At 40.6% G+C, this 18960-nt stretch overlaps 1 protein-coding gene across 2 annotated transcripts in view; it reads right to left on the minus strand.

Annotated features, from left to right (window-relative positions):
• SLC9A4 (solute carrier family 9 member A4) overlaps nucleotides 1–18960 on the minus strand; it is a 95207-nt gene that overhangs the window by 19852 nt on the left and 56395 nt on the right. The window contains exon 12 of one of the 2 annotated variants that reach the window (XR_016020429.1): nucleotides 10913–17673. Coding sequence is in view for 1 of the 2 variants with exons in the window: in XM_019753793.3 (XP_019609352.3) it covers nucleotides 17321–17673 (353 nt within the window). In the remaining variant the exon portion in view is untranslated. Of the gene's footprint in view, nucleotides 1–7133; nucleotides 17674–18960 lie in introns of those variants that run through there. The other variant, XM_019753793.3, reaches the window with a different exon arrangement.

Below are 18960 nucleotides of genomic sequence, written 5' to 3' on the forward strand. Positions count from 1 at the left end.
AGTCTAGGGATGGAAAAGACTTCCCACACTTGCTGGCCCAACAGCTTTTCACCATCCCTTGTTGATGTTCCTAACTTTGTCTTCACCTTTCTAAATAGATCCCTCATTAAACAATCCTTAATTACCAATATTTGAGGGTTTGATGGTTTCTTAACCATGTATTTAGCAGAACCCTAATAAATACCAGGAAGAATAACCTGCCTCATACTATTAATGACTTCTAGAAACCTCATTGACTTGGACATTCTCTTATATATGAGTGTCCTAACAAGCCATCAATGTTCCTTGCAATTTCCAGATCATCAAGTCTTATCAGCATGCCATCACTGTAATGGACCAGCATGTCCCGTGGGATGATAAAATAGCCAAAGTCTTTGTGGTCAAATTTATGGAATAAAACCCAAATTGTTATAGTTTAAAACAAAATGGTGATATATAGTTCTATCCCTTCCAAGTAGAAGAAAACTGCTGTTGGTGTTCCCTGCTTATTGGAATAGAGGAGAAAAGCATTTTCTAATTAAATGACTGCATATGAAATACACGGGACTATGTCCATTTGTTTCAGTAAACTTACCAAATGTGGAACAGCAGCTGCAATTTAACACACAATATGATATGGCCTCTTATAATCTACTCTGACTTTCCCAAATCCATTTTTTTTGTGTGTGTGTGTGTGTGTTTTTAAGGTTAGGTTCCCAGGAAACAATCTCTAAGACAGAGACTTACGTGCAGAAAATTTATTGGAGAGTGCTGTCAGGAGCAACACTTGTGAAGCAATTTGGGGCAGAGAGAGAAGTTGAATTGCAATGTAGTTGCAACAAAGCCTCAGCCAGTTTCACCGGGTATTCAAAAACAGAATAATTCAGAAATGTTCAGAGTTAAACAGGAGGGATGGGCCTTTTTTGGCTCCATATGGATGAGTCACTGAGCCCATATGGATGAGTTAGCCTCCATGGAAGGGGAGAAAACTTGGCAAGGCAGATCTCTTCACCTGAGGGCAATTTCTAGGGAAGAATTCAGCCTTCAAACAGGCAACACTCTTGAAAGCTGGGAAAAGAGTATGGATATGCTGAAGGGGAATGTGGGAGGTTTACTAGGGGATCTGATGTACTTCACACGTTGCACCACTTGAATCTACTTGCCTTGTATAATAAGGTGACTCCATCTGAGAACAGCTACTCCAGGATTCTGGGGAAATCTTAATAAAGGAAGGTTAGTGAGATAAACTGTGGCCCCCACTCCTGTATCAGGTCTCGGGGTTGCAACTAATACCCCTCATCTCCTTCCTGTATTGTTAAGTCTACATTTCCCTCATTGTCATCAAGCACTTCTGCTCATCTAAGTGGCTTTTCCGGGTGGGGATAGCTCAGACCCGCAAGCCTGATGTCTTTGAGCCGTTGCTTCCTGTGTTCTTCTAAGGTTGTGGTTGCTGCATTTGTCCATTTGCCACAAACTTTAGTAAGATAAGTACCAAGAGGAGTCCCAGTGGATCACTGGGGACTAACATATTCTTACCTGCCCCCATTTAGTAAGAACAGCCCTACAGGATCTTGATAATCATTGTGGGGACAGAGCCCCAGAAAGCAGTTTCCAGGCTCCCGGCCTCACATGGAAAGGTGCTGGCTCAGGTAGTAAATGGCCATCAGCTGTGGCTAGTTGGCCGTCAGCTGTAACCAGTGAGCCATTGGCCACTAATATAACTGCCGTGGCTACACTAGCAGAAAAATGGGGGCTAGCAAGAAGATGGTGGCTGAGCTAAGAAGAGCGGATTGCAGAGAGGCGGATGCCGCCAGAGAGAATATAGTGATATGACTCCCCTACTTATGGCTCCATGGGTGTTCCTTTTTGGCCTCACCATATCCTGCATTCTTATGTGGGGAGCGGGACCAGTGACCCTGCATGACACCCTGCACGACACATGGCGCAGCGAGCAGGGTCTCCCTCACGACAAACGGTGCAGCGAGCAGCATACGGTGCCAGCCAAAACTCTGCAAAGGGCGGTGGAGCAGTTTGTGTGTATGAACACTCGGTCTTGGGAGGACCAGGAGGAGCAGCTGCTGGAGAGCTGGACCCCCGTGGAGGAGTGGAAAGACGTGGATGGTCCCCCAACCAGCATAGGCTAGAGAAAGCAAAGGTCCTTGCGGCCCTGAGGGCTGGGAAGTGCTTGCTGAGGCAGCCCGGATGCAGGACTTGTAGTCCCAGGAGGAAACACTTGCTGAGTCCTCCATGAGAGATGAGAGTGAGGTCAAGTTCGTCCCTCACCCCCAGGACAGACCTGGCGAATGACTATGGACTATGGGGAATTGCCTTCCATCCCTAATTTAATGGACCGTTTGACTGTTTGTTTGGAAACATACCACCATGTAATGGAACTGGCGGATGTTTGCTTTTGTGTTTTGACTGGCCACCATCAAGAATATGTAAGCACCTTGAATGTGAGCTGCTACCCTGAGAGGCCCAGAGAGAGTGGCAGTGCCCTGAGAACCCTGGCTGAGTCCAGGAAGTCTGGCTGTGCCCAGAGAGAGTGGCAGTGCCCTGAGAAATGCTGGCTGTGTCTGGGGAGACTAGTGGTACCCTAAGAAGCCCAGGAAGTCTGGCTGTGCCCAGAAGTTTTGGTGGTGCCCTGAGAAACCCTGGTTGTGCCCAGAGAGCCTGGCTGTGTCCAAGATATTGCATTCACCTCCAGACTCCTCATACAGGGCCCCTCGTGGGAGACGCTTGTCGCATAGATTGTGAGGCAAGAGCCTGTAGGGGTGGAGTGTGGGGACAGAGCCCCAGAAAGCAGTCTCCAGGCTCTCGGCCTCACATGGAAAGGTGCTGGCTCAGGTAGTAAATGGCCATCAACTGTGATTGGATGGCCATCAGCTGTGGCTAGTTGGCTGTGAGCTGTAACCAGTGAGCCATTGGCCACTAATATAACTGCCGTGGCTACACTAGCAGAAAAAGTGGGGGCTAGCAAGAAGATGGTGGCTGAGCTAAGAAGAGCGGATTGCAGAGAGGCGGATGCCGCCAGAGAGAATATAGTGATATGACTCCCCTACTTATGGCTCCATGGGTGTTCCTTTTTGGTCTAACCATATCTTGCGTTCTTATATGGGGAGTGGGACCAGTGACCCTGCATGACACCCTGCACAACACATGGCGCAGCGAGCAGGGTCTCCCTCATGACACTCATTCAGTTACCCCTACCAGAATGGTGACTCTTTCCTTTCCTGCTGCTTTCAACTTCTAAATATACTATCTCCCCTTCTCTACCTTTCTCATGCCCTGGATCAATGATGGTTATGAATTGCATCAATGGGATCCCTTGCCTTCTGGCTTCTGACTGTGTTCAGCCAGTTGGAGCCACTAATAGTAGATAAGAGGTAGAGCAGGGTGAGATTTGGGTATTTATTTCCCCAGCTACCCGGTGGCTGGGCTGGGTTTGGCAGCATAAAAGAATGCACATACTGAAGGCCACGTCTCCTTTTGAACACACTCCCCTATAGTGCCCACAGTCTTAGCTGAAGATGTTCTTAGCAATAATTTATCCAGATCTAGCTGCCTTCTGTCCTTCTTGATAATATGCCCTTAGAATTCACTCCTAACCGTGGTCTCCAGATTGCCAGCCAAACAGATGAGCAAAGCCCTGGCACTCTTTCAGTATCGCTTATTTTCTCTTGAACCAGGGCTTGCACTTTTCTCCCTGGGCTGTACTGGTACCTAACTCTAATTATGAAACTAGAGACACTGACGGGAGAAGAAGTAGGTCTGGCTGAGAATTATTATCCCCTTGAGAAGCAACTCTCACAGGTAAAGTTATTAAGTATTTTTTTTTCAGAGGAAAGCTAGTTTCTTCTAATAAGAAGACAGTGTGTCCTTCTACTGCTAAGGGATGCAGAGGATGTTTTGCAGCTCCAAATTTCTCAGACTCATTTTGTTTTTCCTATGCAGGTATTGCCATCGCAGGTCTCAGGTTTCTATACCTGTTTTGTTCTTAGCATAAGTGACCTGGTAGGGGTAAGCATCTAACAGGAGGTGCAAGTCTGCAACCATTACAATCAGGGCTTGAGCACAACAATTTCCTGGATGTGGGGTACTATATATGCTGCATTTGTAAGGGGTTCTCTGTTATATTTACCTGGTGATTCACGAAACTGCCAAAATTGAGTGAGGGACAGAGAAAGAGAAGACTCTCCAGATAATTAAGGCTGTAAAACAAGGAGCTCTTCTTCCTGACCATTATGCTGTCAGAGACTCAGTGATTCTTAAAAGAATAGAAGTGGTTTGTATAGAGTACTGGTTTCAATTGCTGAGTAACAAATTACCACACATATAGTGGCTTAAAACAACACAAATCTATTATCTCACAGTTTCTGAGGTTAGAAGCAATGATGATTAATTTTAGGTGTCATCTTGACTGGACCACAGGATGCCTCAATATCTAGTTATTTCTGGGTGTATCTATGAGGGAGTTTCTTGAAGACATTAGCACTTAAGTTGGTGGACTGAGTAAGGCAGGTTGCCCTCTCCAATGAGGGTGGGTATCATTCATCCATTGGTGGCTTGTTTAGAATTTAAAGGTGGAATTTCCTCCCTCTCTTTGTCTGACAGCTGGAGCCCAGTAATCAGTACTTCTCTGCCCTTGTACCAGGACTTACACCATCAGCAGTCCTCGTTCTCAGGCCTTTAGACTCAGACTGAAACTGTACCACTGGCTTTTCTGAGTCTCCAGTTTGCAGACAGCAAATTGTGGGACTTTTCAGCCTCCATAATCATGACCCAATTACTTATAATTAATATCTATCTATCTATCTATCTATCTATCTATCTATCTATCTATCTATCTATACACAGAGGGTACCAAAAAAAAGCGTACACTTTTTAAGAAAGGAAAAAACTGCATTAAAATTGTAATAATATATACCAATAACAAAAGATGAACACAAGTCATGTGTATACATTTTTTTGGCATCCGCAGTATGTGTGTGTGTGTGTGTGTGTGTGTGTGTGTGTGTATATATATATATATATATATATATATATATATATATATGGTTAGTGCAAACATAGTTGCAGATTTTGCAATTATTTTAACCTTTAAAACTGCAATTATATTTGCACTAACCATATATATATATATATATATATATATATATATATATATATGTATACACACACATATATATATACACACACATATATATATACACCCATATATATATATATATATATATATATATATATATATATATACACACACACACACACACATATATATATACACACACATATATATGCTATAGAAGTTCCCTTGGCAAATTGATTTTTCTTTATGAGTACAAATAGCTCTACCCTGCATGCTGGCATGAGTCGTGAATGGAAAATTTCAGCATTTCAACTGCAAGTGGAAATGGCCCTGTTTTTACAGTAGAGGATGGAAATTGTCCCAGTGGTCAGAACTTTGACCTATATATCTTGTACCTTGGTCTGCAAACATGGACAATGGCCCATACTGCTCACATGACCAGTGGGCTCTGGTTCCTGTTGAGACCACCGTTTGGATTTGCCACTTGTGGGGCTAACTGGGTGGTACTCCAATGTGGTCTGAAGCCAACCTCCAAGTATTCTGGTTCTGGACCTTTTAGGAGGAGCTGCAGCACAAGACCAGGACTCCCACTGTTTGTGACCAGCTTGGGACTACCTGGTAGGAGCTACAACGTGATCCACAGTTGTACACTGCCTGTGCTAACCTTTGAGGTATGTGGGAGTAGCCACGCTGAGAACTGAGGACATCTGCCACCAGTATGGGACCTGGGGTAGCTCTGCAAAATGCCAGGACACCCCAAGGCCTGCTGCCACCTGCCAGCAACCTTAAGGTTTAGCCACTGATAAAGCCTTGGGCAGTACACAAGTGGGTGAGGCAGGGTCTCGGAGTCACTAGAGTGGGAAGTGTTGCGGTCACTAGGTTTATATAGATTCAAGTGTGGTGCCAGTGTTGAGCCTCGAGCTACTCAGCAAAAGCCTCAGAGCACACTGAGGCCAGTCACTGTCCTCCTGGAGAACATGGACTATGACAGTTTTCCAAGAAAGAGTGCAGTGTGGACAGGGCTGGCTGTTCACAGAGAAAGTGCCTCTGATGTTGGGGAAGTTGGGTAGGACAGGGTCCCAGTGAATCAGCATGGTGGAGTGGTGAAGCTCACCAGGCCAATCAGATTCAGATTCAACACAAGAGAGATGACACCTGCCTCACAGCTGTATGGAAGAAGGACCCCTCACAGGGAAAATGCTGACTGTTCTCCAGCCCTCACCTGGAAGCCACACAACTCAGTCTGACCATCACATACGTGACACACCCTGAGTCACTGTCCCTTTGCTGGAGCCCAGGGTGAGTATCTGTGAGCGAGTGAGTCCTCCTTTAAGAGGACTGTTTTGTTTCCCTCCACCTTCCATCCCATCCCATCAGTTAGAATCCCTACTGTTTTTCACAGCTGGATGTTGTGGGGCCTCCTCTTCCTGGCACCAGTACTCTGGGCTGGGGAGCTTGGTGTGGCGCTAGGGTCCCTCACTCCTCCGTGGGGAAAATTCCACAGCTGAGATATCCCTCCTAATTCTCAACCACCACACAGAGGTTTGGTGTGGTGCCCATCTTTCCCATCTCCATGTGGCTTTTTCTTTATTTCCTTAGTTATAAAACTTCTGTTCAGCTAGACTTCAGATGATATCAAAGTTCATTGTTCTATAATTTAGTTGTAATTTTAATGTGTTCACAGAAGGAAGCACACATAGTGTTTATCTACTCTGCCATCCTGGATCTCTAAGGAATTCTTCTGTGTCACAGCTTTTTAAAGCCCTTATGGATATCTCATTTTCCAGATCTTCCTTTTAAAGTTTTGGCTAGTTCTTGTTGCCAAAACTGGTATCACACAGCCTCAGGCAGGTGTGATATTAAATAATTGCTGCTGATTGTTTTCGACAAACACGATGAGGATAGAGCTTTCCTCACTACCTCACTATGCAAGTTCCCTCTCCTCCTTCTTCCTTCTTCTGCTTCTTAAGCTTTGTCTATTTTTGAGTCTTTGCACTTTTATAAATTTAAACTATTATTTTAAATTTAAGAGTTTTCAATCTTGATAAATTCCATATTGAACATGTTCAGATTTCTATTTAAATTTTATTATATATATATAGACAGCTTCAGGGAGAATTGCATATTTATTTTGTTGAATCTTCCTATCTGTCTTCTCACTTTGAGTCCTCATTAATATCATCACAAAAAGTTTTATAATTTTCTCCAAAATGGTCTTGTGCACTACTTTTTAGAGGGAAAAAAGTCTAATAACACCAAGTAATGGTATAAATATGATATAACAAGAACACTAACACACTTCTAGTGGTGATGTAAATTGGTACACTATTTGGCAATATATTTTAAATTTTACTGTTCACATACTCTATGATTTAGCAATTGTATTTTAGCAACTTTCCCTAGAGAATATTGGGTAGTTTTTATACATAGTAAACAAACTGTAGTGTATTTTCACAATGGAATATTATGCAGAAGTAAAAATGAATAAACTATAGCTAAATGCAACATTGTAGAGGAATCTTAGAAACATAATATACATTGAAGAAATGTCAGTTTCAAAAGACTATATATGGCATAACACCATTTTTATAAAGTTTGAAAATTAACAAAAATTGAACAATGTATCATATAGGAATGCACACATTTGGGATAAAACCATAAACAAAGAAAAATAAATGTAAAATTCAGAACATTGTTCACCATGGGACCGAGTGGAGAAGCAGGAATCGGGATAAAGAAAGAGCACATGCCATGATATCAAAATTGTCCTATTTCTTTAAGTAGGTTGTAAGTTCATCTATGATTATTTTGCTGTCTTGCTTAACAATTTGCATTTGGTTACATATATTATTTTTATGCCTAAATATAATATAGTAAAAATATTATGTAGAAAAAAAAGACTTGTTTATTAATTTAATCTTTAAAATTTTCTTAACTCTGATCAAATCCTAGTCAACATTTATGTGAAGGGCTTACAGATTTTTGTTTTAACTTGGTTTTCAAAGTACCACTGTTACTATGTGTTAGTGATAAATATTGAAATATTTATAGATAAATTGATGTGATCTCTGAGTTTTTCATAAAATAATCTAGTGGCTGTGATTCCGAGGTGTGAGTGCAGCTGAAATAAAGTTGGCCATGAGTTAGTATTTGTTGAAGCTGGTGACGGGTACAAGAGGGTTACTTATACTCTTCTTAGTACTTTTGTATACATCACTATTTCTGATATTAGAATTGTTTTCTCTTAATCCCAGAACCCACAAACTAAATTTTAACCCACCGTAGAAAAATTATACATCAATGAAGCAAATGAGTCAGAGCTGGGAGCTTGTGTGACCATGAGAGAAAAAGTATACACAGACAGACAGCTCACCAGTCCAGTGGCAATGGTTCCAGTTAAGTGTCATCATGTGTTGCCTTATACCAAAGAGCTTATTTTTATTATTTTATTTTATTATTCTATTTTTTATATTGAAAGATAAAAAACTGAAAATTGCTGGTTCAGTTTTATCAGTGCTTTCAAAAATGAAGTAGCTTTCTCTCTTGAGGAAATATGAGAAAATTTGTCTATTTGTTACCTCTCCTATACCACACCCAATCCTTACAAGGCAAAAGGGCATGCACAGAAATCTCATTCAAGGAAGAGCTCAGAGGTCCCTGAACCAGTTACACAAAGGAAATATTGTTAGTACCTTAATTTCTCTGCTTCTTTCTCTTTCTCTTTGTCTCTCAAAGACACACACACACACACACACTTACACACACTTACACACTTCCTGGATAAATAAAGGCTAAAGGTAGCTATTTTTTTTTTTTTTTTCATTTGGGCCTGATAAAGTCTTGCCTGGGGTTTTACATGCATTATTTTATTTGTTTCTCACATCAGCAGTAATATCATGGCTCCCATTTTATATATCAATAAACAAGGTGCAGACAGTTATGGTAACTTGTCTAAGTTCCCATAGTTAGAATGTTATGCAGCTATAATTTGATAGCACTCAATCACACCTCTAAATCAGCCTAAACCCATACCATATCCAATACATCAAATGAAATGAACAGTCTGAATAATGGAATGGAAGAAAACTTTGTCATTTTAGAGCAGTGTTACAAAAGTTGGAAGCGGCTTAAAAGCAAGCACAGAGACAATTTGGGGGTGAGAAAGGGTTTTAAACAGATAGCTAAAATGAACCGTGTCTTAGAACATTTGCTGACCAAGTCAGTGATAGTCCAGCACAGGCCACTGCTGATCCCACACTCCTGAGAGTCAGCTGGATCAGGGACCTGCGTGGATTCTTTAAGTGTCAAACCTGTTGGAAACAGGTAAAGGAGTCAGATTTCATTAGACGCAAATTTAAACTGCAGGTACTAGATGAGGCTGTTCAATCCTGGTTGCCAGAGAAACAGGAACTTTCTGGGTTGTATTTCCCGTCAGGTTTTAGCAAATGGGAATTTAGGTTCACAACATTAGGGTGCAAACAATGTCACTTTCTCTCATTTCTAGATTTATTTTAATCTGCTCTAAGCACTTTGGTTTAGGCTTTCATTGTCTTTGAATTATTGTGTTGTCGTTCAGCTAATTACAACTCTATAAATTGCAAAATCTGATAGTGGTGCAAATGATTCTTGTCCATAGATGTGCAAGTGGATTCAGTCCGATGAAGAGACCACTGATTTCCTAATGTGTTAACAGCTTGTTTTGCATCTATCAGTAATTTCACATTAGCATTCCTGGCTGCCTATCAGTGTATGGTATTTTGAATTCTCCTTTGAAGCATTGTATTAATTAATGAGTTAAATATAATGTTTAACAAGCATTCATTTTATTTTTGAGAGTCACGATTTTACCTTTTTCTTAAAAAAAAAAAAAATCTATCCTTTCACAGGGTCTAGGCCATCTGACTCCAGAGCCCACATTCTTAACCACAAAACTATACTAACACTTCCACTGTGGTAGGAAGTAAAGTTTATTTGGCACTAACTATATCACAAATACTCTGCAAACAGCTTGGAGAGGTTAAACAAGTTGCCTAAGTAAAGTTCTACAAAGCCCCAGAAAAAAGATTTAAATTCAGATCAGCTTTCTTCCTGTCCTCTGGCTCTTAACCCTTGTGTTTCATTTCCACCTTAAGTTCTTTCATAGCCACACAATGTTCTAGTATTTGCTCAAGACTGATGCGGGGCTCTCTACTTCAAAGTTTGCTCAACTCTTGACCTTACTCCAGAATCACAGCCACTTCATGAGACAGGTGGAGTAGATGTCGTTACCCTCAGTTAAGTGGTATGGAACAATTTGAGAGGTCAAAGGGCTTGGTCAACATCACACAAGCACTAAGTGATGGAGCTAGTTCTCCAACCCAAACCTTCTGATTCTGAATTCTTCTCTGTTGCTCTGTTGGAGAACGAGGCTGTGAGGTTATCCCCAGACAGGTGCTGATGCCCAATGAAGGACTCTACTACCAGGTAACAACATTCATTGTAATCCTGGAGAGAGTTCACAAGCCTTGGAAGGGCTTACCCTGGCGTGCTCGACCAAGGTTTGACCACTGCTTTAAGATATTTAAACCTTAGGACTTATTAGGACTCATAAATGAAGCAACATTTCCCCAGGGCTTTCTTTGTGTCTAGCACTCCAAACAGTTTATGGTCTAGGATGGAATACTGCGTGGTACCACCCCAAGCCTTGCAAATGATTGATCAAATATAAAATTATCTTCCTGTGTATGTGGTTTTCCTGAGTCTACCCAAATGCCAGGAAAGGTCTAATGTGATATAATCACAATCATACCATTTCTTCTCCAACAGATTGATCCTACCTCCTCAAGTCATTAGAAAATCACTAACCTGCTTGTGAGGTACTCTCCAAATAGATGATTTTCTCTTATTCGGCCTGGAAGAATTCACCACAGATGTATTTTACTTTTCAAATATTCATTTTCATTCTTGCAATATTTGCCCAGATATTTTTAGCAGAGAGCTGCCTGGAGCTCCATGCCTTGTGGAGTAAAATTGCAGAAATTCCAGCTCTATTGTCTGAATTCAGAACTTGAAATTCAGCTCCAGGGGTGTGGGTGGAGTACAGCGACCATTGTTTGCGGAACCCCAGGCTCTTAAGATGATGGTTTGTACTTGCCCTGCTCTGTGTGACTTTCCCGTGGGCGTTTCCCTGGATGAAGACCTTTCCTTTTGTCATCTTGTTTTAAGAATATCCCCTTTTAGGAGGACAGAACACTTGTCCTCCGTTCCTCTTTCTGATTGGTTGTTGCTGTTTTTAACTTCTGTATTTATAACTTTGGGGACATCCCCTTCTTTATACACACAACCCCTTTTAAAGATGGCATAGTTAGATAATAGGGCTGCGTCCTGAAACAGGTCCAGGACAAGCACAAACTCAAAACAAGGCCAGCGTTCACTGGTGAAACAGTACACCAGCGAAACCCAGAGTCTGAGTTTCACTCGCTCTCAGTTACCCAGAAAAATTCCTGTAAGGAAACAAAATAAATGAAACACTGTGGGGCCTTCCTTCCTTTTAAACTGCTCCAGGACCATGGTGCTAGGTGACCCCTTATTTTTAAAGTTTCTAACTGACTTTATTTACAGCATTTCCATTAGTTCAAAGATAAAATCCAATAGCAATAAAATACTGAAATTTAAAAGATTCAGTTATAGTGAATATTCTAACCCAAGACACAGACTCCTGAGTCAATGATTTGCCACAGTCACTCTTAGCTTCCTTTAGCACTTCAACATCAAGTAAAACAGAAAGGAAATGTGTGGTAGCGACAATGGTACATAAACAAGACCAAAACTAGTGCTTGATTTAGTGCAGTGATCTTAAGAATTCATACGACAGTGGCATAAAGCATATTCATTTTGTTAGGTTACTCAGTGTATTCTTTAGAGCAGCTATGAGCGTGTTCCTCTATCTTAGTGGATAGAGTAAGTGGCTTTGGAGTCTGAAAGCTCTAAATGTAAATATACGGCCATTTGGGTGTCCTGATAACTACTCCATAAGATTGTTATGAGAATTCTATTTTTAAAGAGACGTATATAAAGTTCTTAATAACAAGCCGGACACAGAGTGTTTTCAAAAAAGGTGGCAGAGAGCTTACGAAAAATTTAAGTTTCTCTTTAAAATCATAGGAATGCTTCAATAGTCACAGTCATTCTCCCTACCCCATTCCAGCCTTCGGTGGGTTGTTGGTTGATATTTCCGTTGAAAGTAAATTGCATAGTGCAGTGTTTCAGAGCTGTCCAGGGCTGTGAAAATTGTCTTCCTCGGGCCTTCATTTGGGAACCAAGCACAGAGGTTTTTCTGAAACCTCATGTAATTGATATTCAAAAGAAACTCAGTTTAAAATAAGACACAAAGCATTTTCTTTGTGTCCAAAAAATAATGACACAAATGATCTATCCTGCTCATCATCTAATTTTTAGACCATCCATTAAGGTTGTAAAAACAGATCTTTAAAATCATATCATCTTACAGTGTATTTATTTGTCTATTCTAAAATTCTTTTTTGGTAGGATGGGGCTTCTTGGTTTCTCCCCATTGGCTCTTTCCCAAGTGAGAAAGAGAACTATGTGTGGATGTGAGTCACTTACTAAATTCCCAATTCTTCTCAGGGAGAAAGTTTAGGTCAGTGACTACGAACCAGACACACCCAGTTTCCAAGGTCTTCTGTAAGCACGGAGACCCTGGACCTATTACTTAATCTCTCTAAACCTGTCTCTTTTCGTTTAGGAGGGGGTGATACTGCCTTATGAATGTAAAGCATTTTGAACAGTGCCTGGCATACAGTAAGCACTCTATAAATGTTGGTTATTATTACTGTTTTAATCAAGACCGATTTCCTAGAACACAGGGTATATACCTTGATTTGAGAACCACCCATTTTGATTCGAGATCTGTATTGCTGTGCCTGGAAACACAGTAGTGATCATTTTGGTTCAGTTGACACCATGGCTCCAGTTACTTTGTTGAGCAAACCCTAATGAAGGCTGGGCAATGGAAATTTTTATTTCTAACCTGTCATACTTACTTGAGCACCCCTGGCTTGGAAGCTCATTAGAGTCTCAGAAAGAAAAACAATTTATTAATCAAATATTGTGCACAGATGAAACAACATATCACTTGCTAATTACAGGAGTGAGTAGCACTGATGCAGGCATCTCTTTTATTCCTCTTGGCTTATGGCTCAATTAACAATTAACAGTGACTGATGTCCTACTAGGAAGGTTTCTGTCTGCACTCCTGGATTTTCTCAGAAGGAGTTAGAAATAAGACACTTGACAGAGTTTAGTCAGGAGAAAAAAAATTTAAAAACTACAGTAAACCAGCTGTGTTATTTGTGGGTAAAATATACTTGCAAAAACCTTAGACAACACCAACACACATTCATTGACTTTGTTCATGAAAAAATTACTCTTCCTAATTTTAGAAAGTTATGAAACATACTAGAAACTATTTTTTTTCCATGCTGGAAATTCTTAAACACTTATCTCTTTAATCAATATTCGTAAGTTAAGAGAAATCACTTTTTTGGAGGGAAGGTCTTTTTGGAGGGAATCTAATAAACATTCCAAGCTGAGAAATCAAACCCCACTGAATGTTTCCTCAAGAAAGAGAAGTGTTCCCTTTCTTCACTGGGAACCTATCATGATAGGTTCTAAATCTATCAGAGATAGGGCTTCTAAATCCACTGTTTCTGTGAGAATAAACCGTGATTAGGAGTAACTGTCTTCAAAGTAGGAAAATGCAATAATTTTGAGGTAATGACACAAAAATAAACAAGCTATGATTGAAAAACATGGATTCATATCCAGACCTTATCTTTGGCTTTGCTATTGATTGATGGATGCCTGATAGAGACATGGCCAGGTACCGTTGTGATCACATTTTTCAGTGCTCTCTATTTCTGTCACAATATCTCCCCAGTGCCCTCTATTGTGTTAATCAAATGGCCTCTCAGAAAAGTCTCAGATCTCTGTTATCTATACTTCTTCATGTTATCCAATCAATGTATGTCTTCTCTCAGGAGTACGTATTTTTTTAGCCTAAATAATTACAGCTGGCAGTCATCAAGCTCTTACTACAAAACAAGCACTAAGCTAAGAATTTTACACATATGATCTCATTTAATCTTCATGATCACTTCATGAGGTAGATACAATTATTACCTTATAATATCCTTTGGTAAATTTCAGGGAAGATAAATAAGTTGCCTAAGGTCCCACATCTACAAGTGCTCTGACTTCAGAACCTGAGCTCTGAACTAATTATATTGATTTTAAAATCTAAATGATTGGAGTGGCAGGCATTCAAACAAGGGAGAACTTCTGAGGGCTTCTTTGCAGGCTGAAACCAACACTGTAAGCTGAAAACCTGAGTTGTGCTGCACCCATGCCATGGAAGTCAACTCTTACATAGCAATGGGAACTCTGCCACCGAATTCAGGTGATAATTTCAGCCCTACTTCCCATAGCCCAGTAACTTTTCCCAAAAAGAGAAACACAGAAGTATATGGCCTTCATGAGCAAGACAAAAGCATGAAGAAAGCAAAATCAAGTGTCCGGAATCTCATCTCCTCTTTGTCATAGCTGATCATCTTCTGCAGCTCAAGTCCAAGGTTCATCTTTTAGCAGGCTGATTAAAGATGGGAGACGTGCCCACTGCATCACATCAAGGTTGGGGAGGTGGAATAAGAACATTTACAACATCCCAAAGACCAGAGAACATGTGGAAAACCTTAAGGTGGTATAGGATAAATGCAAAGAAATGCTACTTTTTACCCAATTTCAGAATTCACTGAAACCCCAAAACATTCAGCCTAACAATATAAATAGGTTTGGAAAAAGAAAAAGGAAAAAGAAACAAAAATCTTACGAAGGAAAATTAGTTTTTTTGTGGGTTGTTTGTCCTATTTTTTGAGGTTGAAGATAAAAGGGCAAATTCAGCCACTGGCAGAGAAGGTGGACTGATCAGTAGACCAGAAGTCAGTCCCAAGAGAACACCCCTTCCGGGATTCCATGTTGAGGAGAGAAGAACCAGATCTTCCTCAACACCCAAGGGGAAACTTTCTCTGCTGATCTGTATGATGCCTGTTGGAAAAACTCATCATGCAAAGCTGATACCCAAGAGCATTCCTGGGACACCTATTATACCCTCAACCAATCCACAGAGGGGCTGTCACTAATGGAATGAAGATCAGATCATACTGCATTTTGAAACAATGCTGGATAATAAACAAAAAGGCCATTTCCATATGAGCTGTCCAAGTCTACCAGAGCTACCAGGACCACTTATACCCTCAACCTCTTCACCTTTCAGGCAGGAGCTCCAGGGCCACTTCCCAGACTCGGACAGCCCTGGCCAGCATCTAGATGAACAAAGTCTTTGGGGTAAACAACTCTATTCATGGTTCTACCAGGTGAAGTGGCAAGTTCTAATCTACTCATTAAATCCTACCACCTCTCTCCCAAATGGCACCAGCATCTCAGAGAAAAGCAAAAGGAAAGGTGGGCTCCTTTGATTGCCATTTCTATCACTGCAGCAGGAAACTGGGTGAATGCCACTCACAAATTATAAATCCATGGAAAGTCATTTATCCTTTGTCAATCAGTGGCCCCCATGGATTATACTAGAGGATAAGCTCACATCCTTCAAGGGAAAGCAGACCCTGGACTGGTACCTGGTAGCTTCTCAAGACCTCATTTTTGTCACCTGGAAAATAAGAAATGTCTGACAATGTCTCTAATGTCTTATCGAGCTCTAAAATATCATCGTCACTTCAACATTTATAGATAATTTACCACGTACAAGGCACAGTCACAACTTTGAAAAAAGCTAAAACAAATAGAAAAAAGATAAAGCCAAGAGACAAATTATCCTCCCCTTCCGTTAGGCCAAGGACCATCGGAGTGAACACATGTGCACACGTATAAGTGTGATTCCCAGATCATTTCCGTTACCTGTGCAAAGTGCTATGGTGGCACCAAGGAGGAAGGGGATCACTTGAGCACTTCTGATTAAGGGGATCAAGGCAGATCTAGGGAGCCAGGTGCATTGGATTGTGACCTTTGAAGATGCATAGGATTAAATCAATTGGGGGTAGTTAGACATGTCAAGAACAGCAATGATAAAGGACATTGTGGTTAATCGATTACTATAGATTAGCCATTTAGTACAATGAATAGCAATTAATAATTATTTGTTAATCTATAGATGGCTAAAAGAGAGAGAAGATGAAGAGAGGGGGAGGAGGGAGGAAGGATAAAGTCATCTAGCAAAGTTGGTGAGCTGCAATGTAAGGGTCAAGGTCAAGTCTAGGGACAATAAAGATGGAAAATTAAGTTGGAAAATAGTTTCAATCCCTAGGGCAAAATATTACACCCTGCAAATGCACATCTAATAAACACCTGTTGTTCATGTCATTGCTATTAAAGCATACATATGCCTATTTTGTGTCTAATAGTTGTTTTTAAAATAAATATTCCAAATGTAAAATGGACAAACCCATGCTTTGTTCATAGATTAAATATTTAGTCTGTATCACTAAAGTCTGTATCTTTAGTCTGTATCTGTGTCTGTGCTCAGCTGACCACCTGAACCCAATTGTTGAGTCCTCTTCCTCACTCTCTGCTCCAGATTCATACTCCTCATACAGCAATAATATGTCTGTTATTGCTACTGATTAAATACAGCAACGTTATGACAAATTTCACCTCTCTCCATAAATGTAATTATTGTATAGTGCATATCAAAGTCAAAAATTGAATACATTCTCTTGGGAAGGAGGTCAATCAGTTTGTGAAGCCAGCAACTCACCACACAACCATGGCAAGATGTCCCCATTCGGGCCAAGATATGTCTAAGGCTCCTCTCAGTTCTACCTTGATTATAAGTTGCACATGCATATTGCCAAGATGAATCACTCACCAATCACACTGTATCTCAATAAAGTCCATGGGCCACATACTCTTAGACATTCTTAGTGAATAATTTCTGAGGTGATGAATGTCTATCGCTCACAGGGAATTATCTACAAAGTACATCAGCTAAGAATGTGATGCAGCCTGCAAGCTTTCTCCCAGTCCTCCAAAAACTTTCCTTGCCTCTTACAGTTGCATGTTTAATACCTTTAAAAAAAAAAGTAAACCTAATAGCTTTGTTTAGAATTCTGAAAATCCTTCTTTCACAAAAGAGGAAGATGGATTCTTGTGAAGCACAGAAAAATCTCGTGGACAATAAAACTATTTTTTTTGGAGCAAAGGACTGTGAGACCTGTGGTCCCTTCTGCGTCTGTGCTCAGCTGACCACCTGGACCCAATTGTTGAGGCCTCTTCCTCACTCTCTGCTCCAGATTCATACTCCTCATCTACCGCATGAAATAGAGGTTTGGGCCTTAAAGCTGCCCATCTGCCTCTGCCAACACGTTCTTCTTGGCTTGTACTTCTTGGATAACCAAAGTTGGATGGCTTCCCTCCTCTGTTTAAATTCTTCATTGGGATTATTTCTTGTATCAGTTGTCTTTCTTGAAGCGACCTTGTTTGAGAGTTTGCACTGAACATGATGAATGAGAGGTCTGAATCACTGCTGCTGTTATCTAGGAAAATATGACAAGAAGAGGAAAGAACAAGACCTAAGATCAGAGAGAAGACTTAATATCCAAATGTCAAGAGCTCAGAATAAAACAGTACTTCTTGAGGCTCCAGCTCTAACACTCAACTTTCTTATCATCATGACTTTCTCTTTTGAAGTTTGCTACCCCAAGGGGGAGTGGAATACAATTGACCCTTGAACAACATGGAGGTTAGGGGTGCTGACTCCATGCTCATTTGAAAATCCATACATAGTTTATGACCCCCTCCAAACTTCACTGCTCATAGCCTTCTATTGACCAGAAGCCTTACAAATAATATAAAGTCGATTAACACGTCCTTTGTATGTTAGATGTATTACATACTCTTATAATAAAGTAAGCTAGAGAAAATAAAATGTCATTAATAAAATCTTAAGGGAGAGAAAATTTACACCACTGTACATATCTATTGAAAAATATCCACGTATAAGTGGACATATGCAGTTCAAACCTGTGTTGTCCAGAGTCAACTGCAGAAGCTAAATGAGCACTGTTATACATAAATAGAAATGCACAGAAACCTGTGTATCAAGCTCATCTCCCCTAGTAAATGTTTTTTACAACATCAAAACAACTGGCCATAAGGCACACGGATGCTTTTTGTTGTTGTCAAAGACCAAAGCTAAATGGAAGGTTACGTGGTTCTGTGATATGAAAATGGTGGGTTTATCTCTGTTTGTTTTTTAATCAGTAGTCATCAGAACGCATTAAATCTGAGTTCCATCCTTTTAACTTTGAACTACCCAGTCTTGGAGAAACAGGGATGGGGCATGGGCACAGCAGAGAGCCATGTGTGGCAAAACAACTGTGACTAGATGCTCTCATTTCAAAAGAGGTAAGATAAACAGGTTGAGGCTGGCGCACAATGGCAATGCTATGATGACAGTGTCTATTTATTGCGAACTTACTATGTGCTTGTCACTGTGCTAATGATTTTATATCTATTATGCCATTTAATCCTCATAATAAACCTTTGTGATGAGTGAAATTATGATGCTCATTTCATAGGTAAAGAAGCTGAGGTTTCAAGAGGTTAAGTGACTTTCAGTGTCACACAGTGAGGATGGAACTGGAGTTTGAGCAGAGCTTGTCCAGCTATCCATCCACTCTTTGTCAGCCTGTCACGGCCTCTTTCATATGTGTCATGTGCTGGTCCAGAGGGCTGCGTCATGAGAGGAGAAAGCCATTGGGTATCTATGTAATTAATGCCCCTCTTGGGTTACCTTCCTAACACCTAAGCTATGCCCAGGA

This window comes from Rhinolophus sinicus, chromosome 2, assembly GCF_057876585.1.
Source record: "Rhinolophus sinicus isolate RSI-liver-muscle chromosome 2, RSI-T2T, whole genome shotgun sequence".
Taxonomy (NCBI): domain Eukaryota; kingdom Metazoa; phylum Chordata; class Mammalia; order Chiroptera; family Rhinolophidae; genus Rhinolophus; species Rhinolophus sinicus.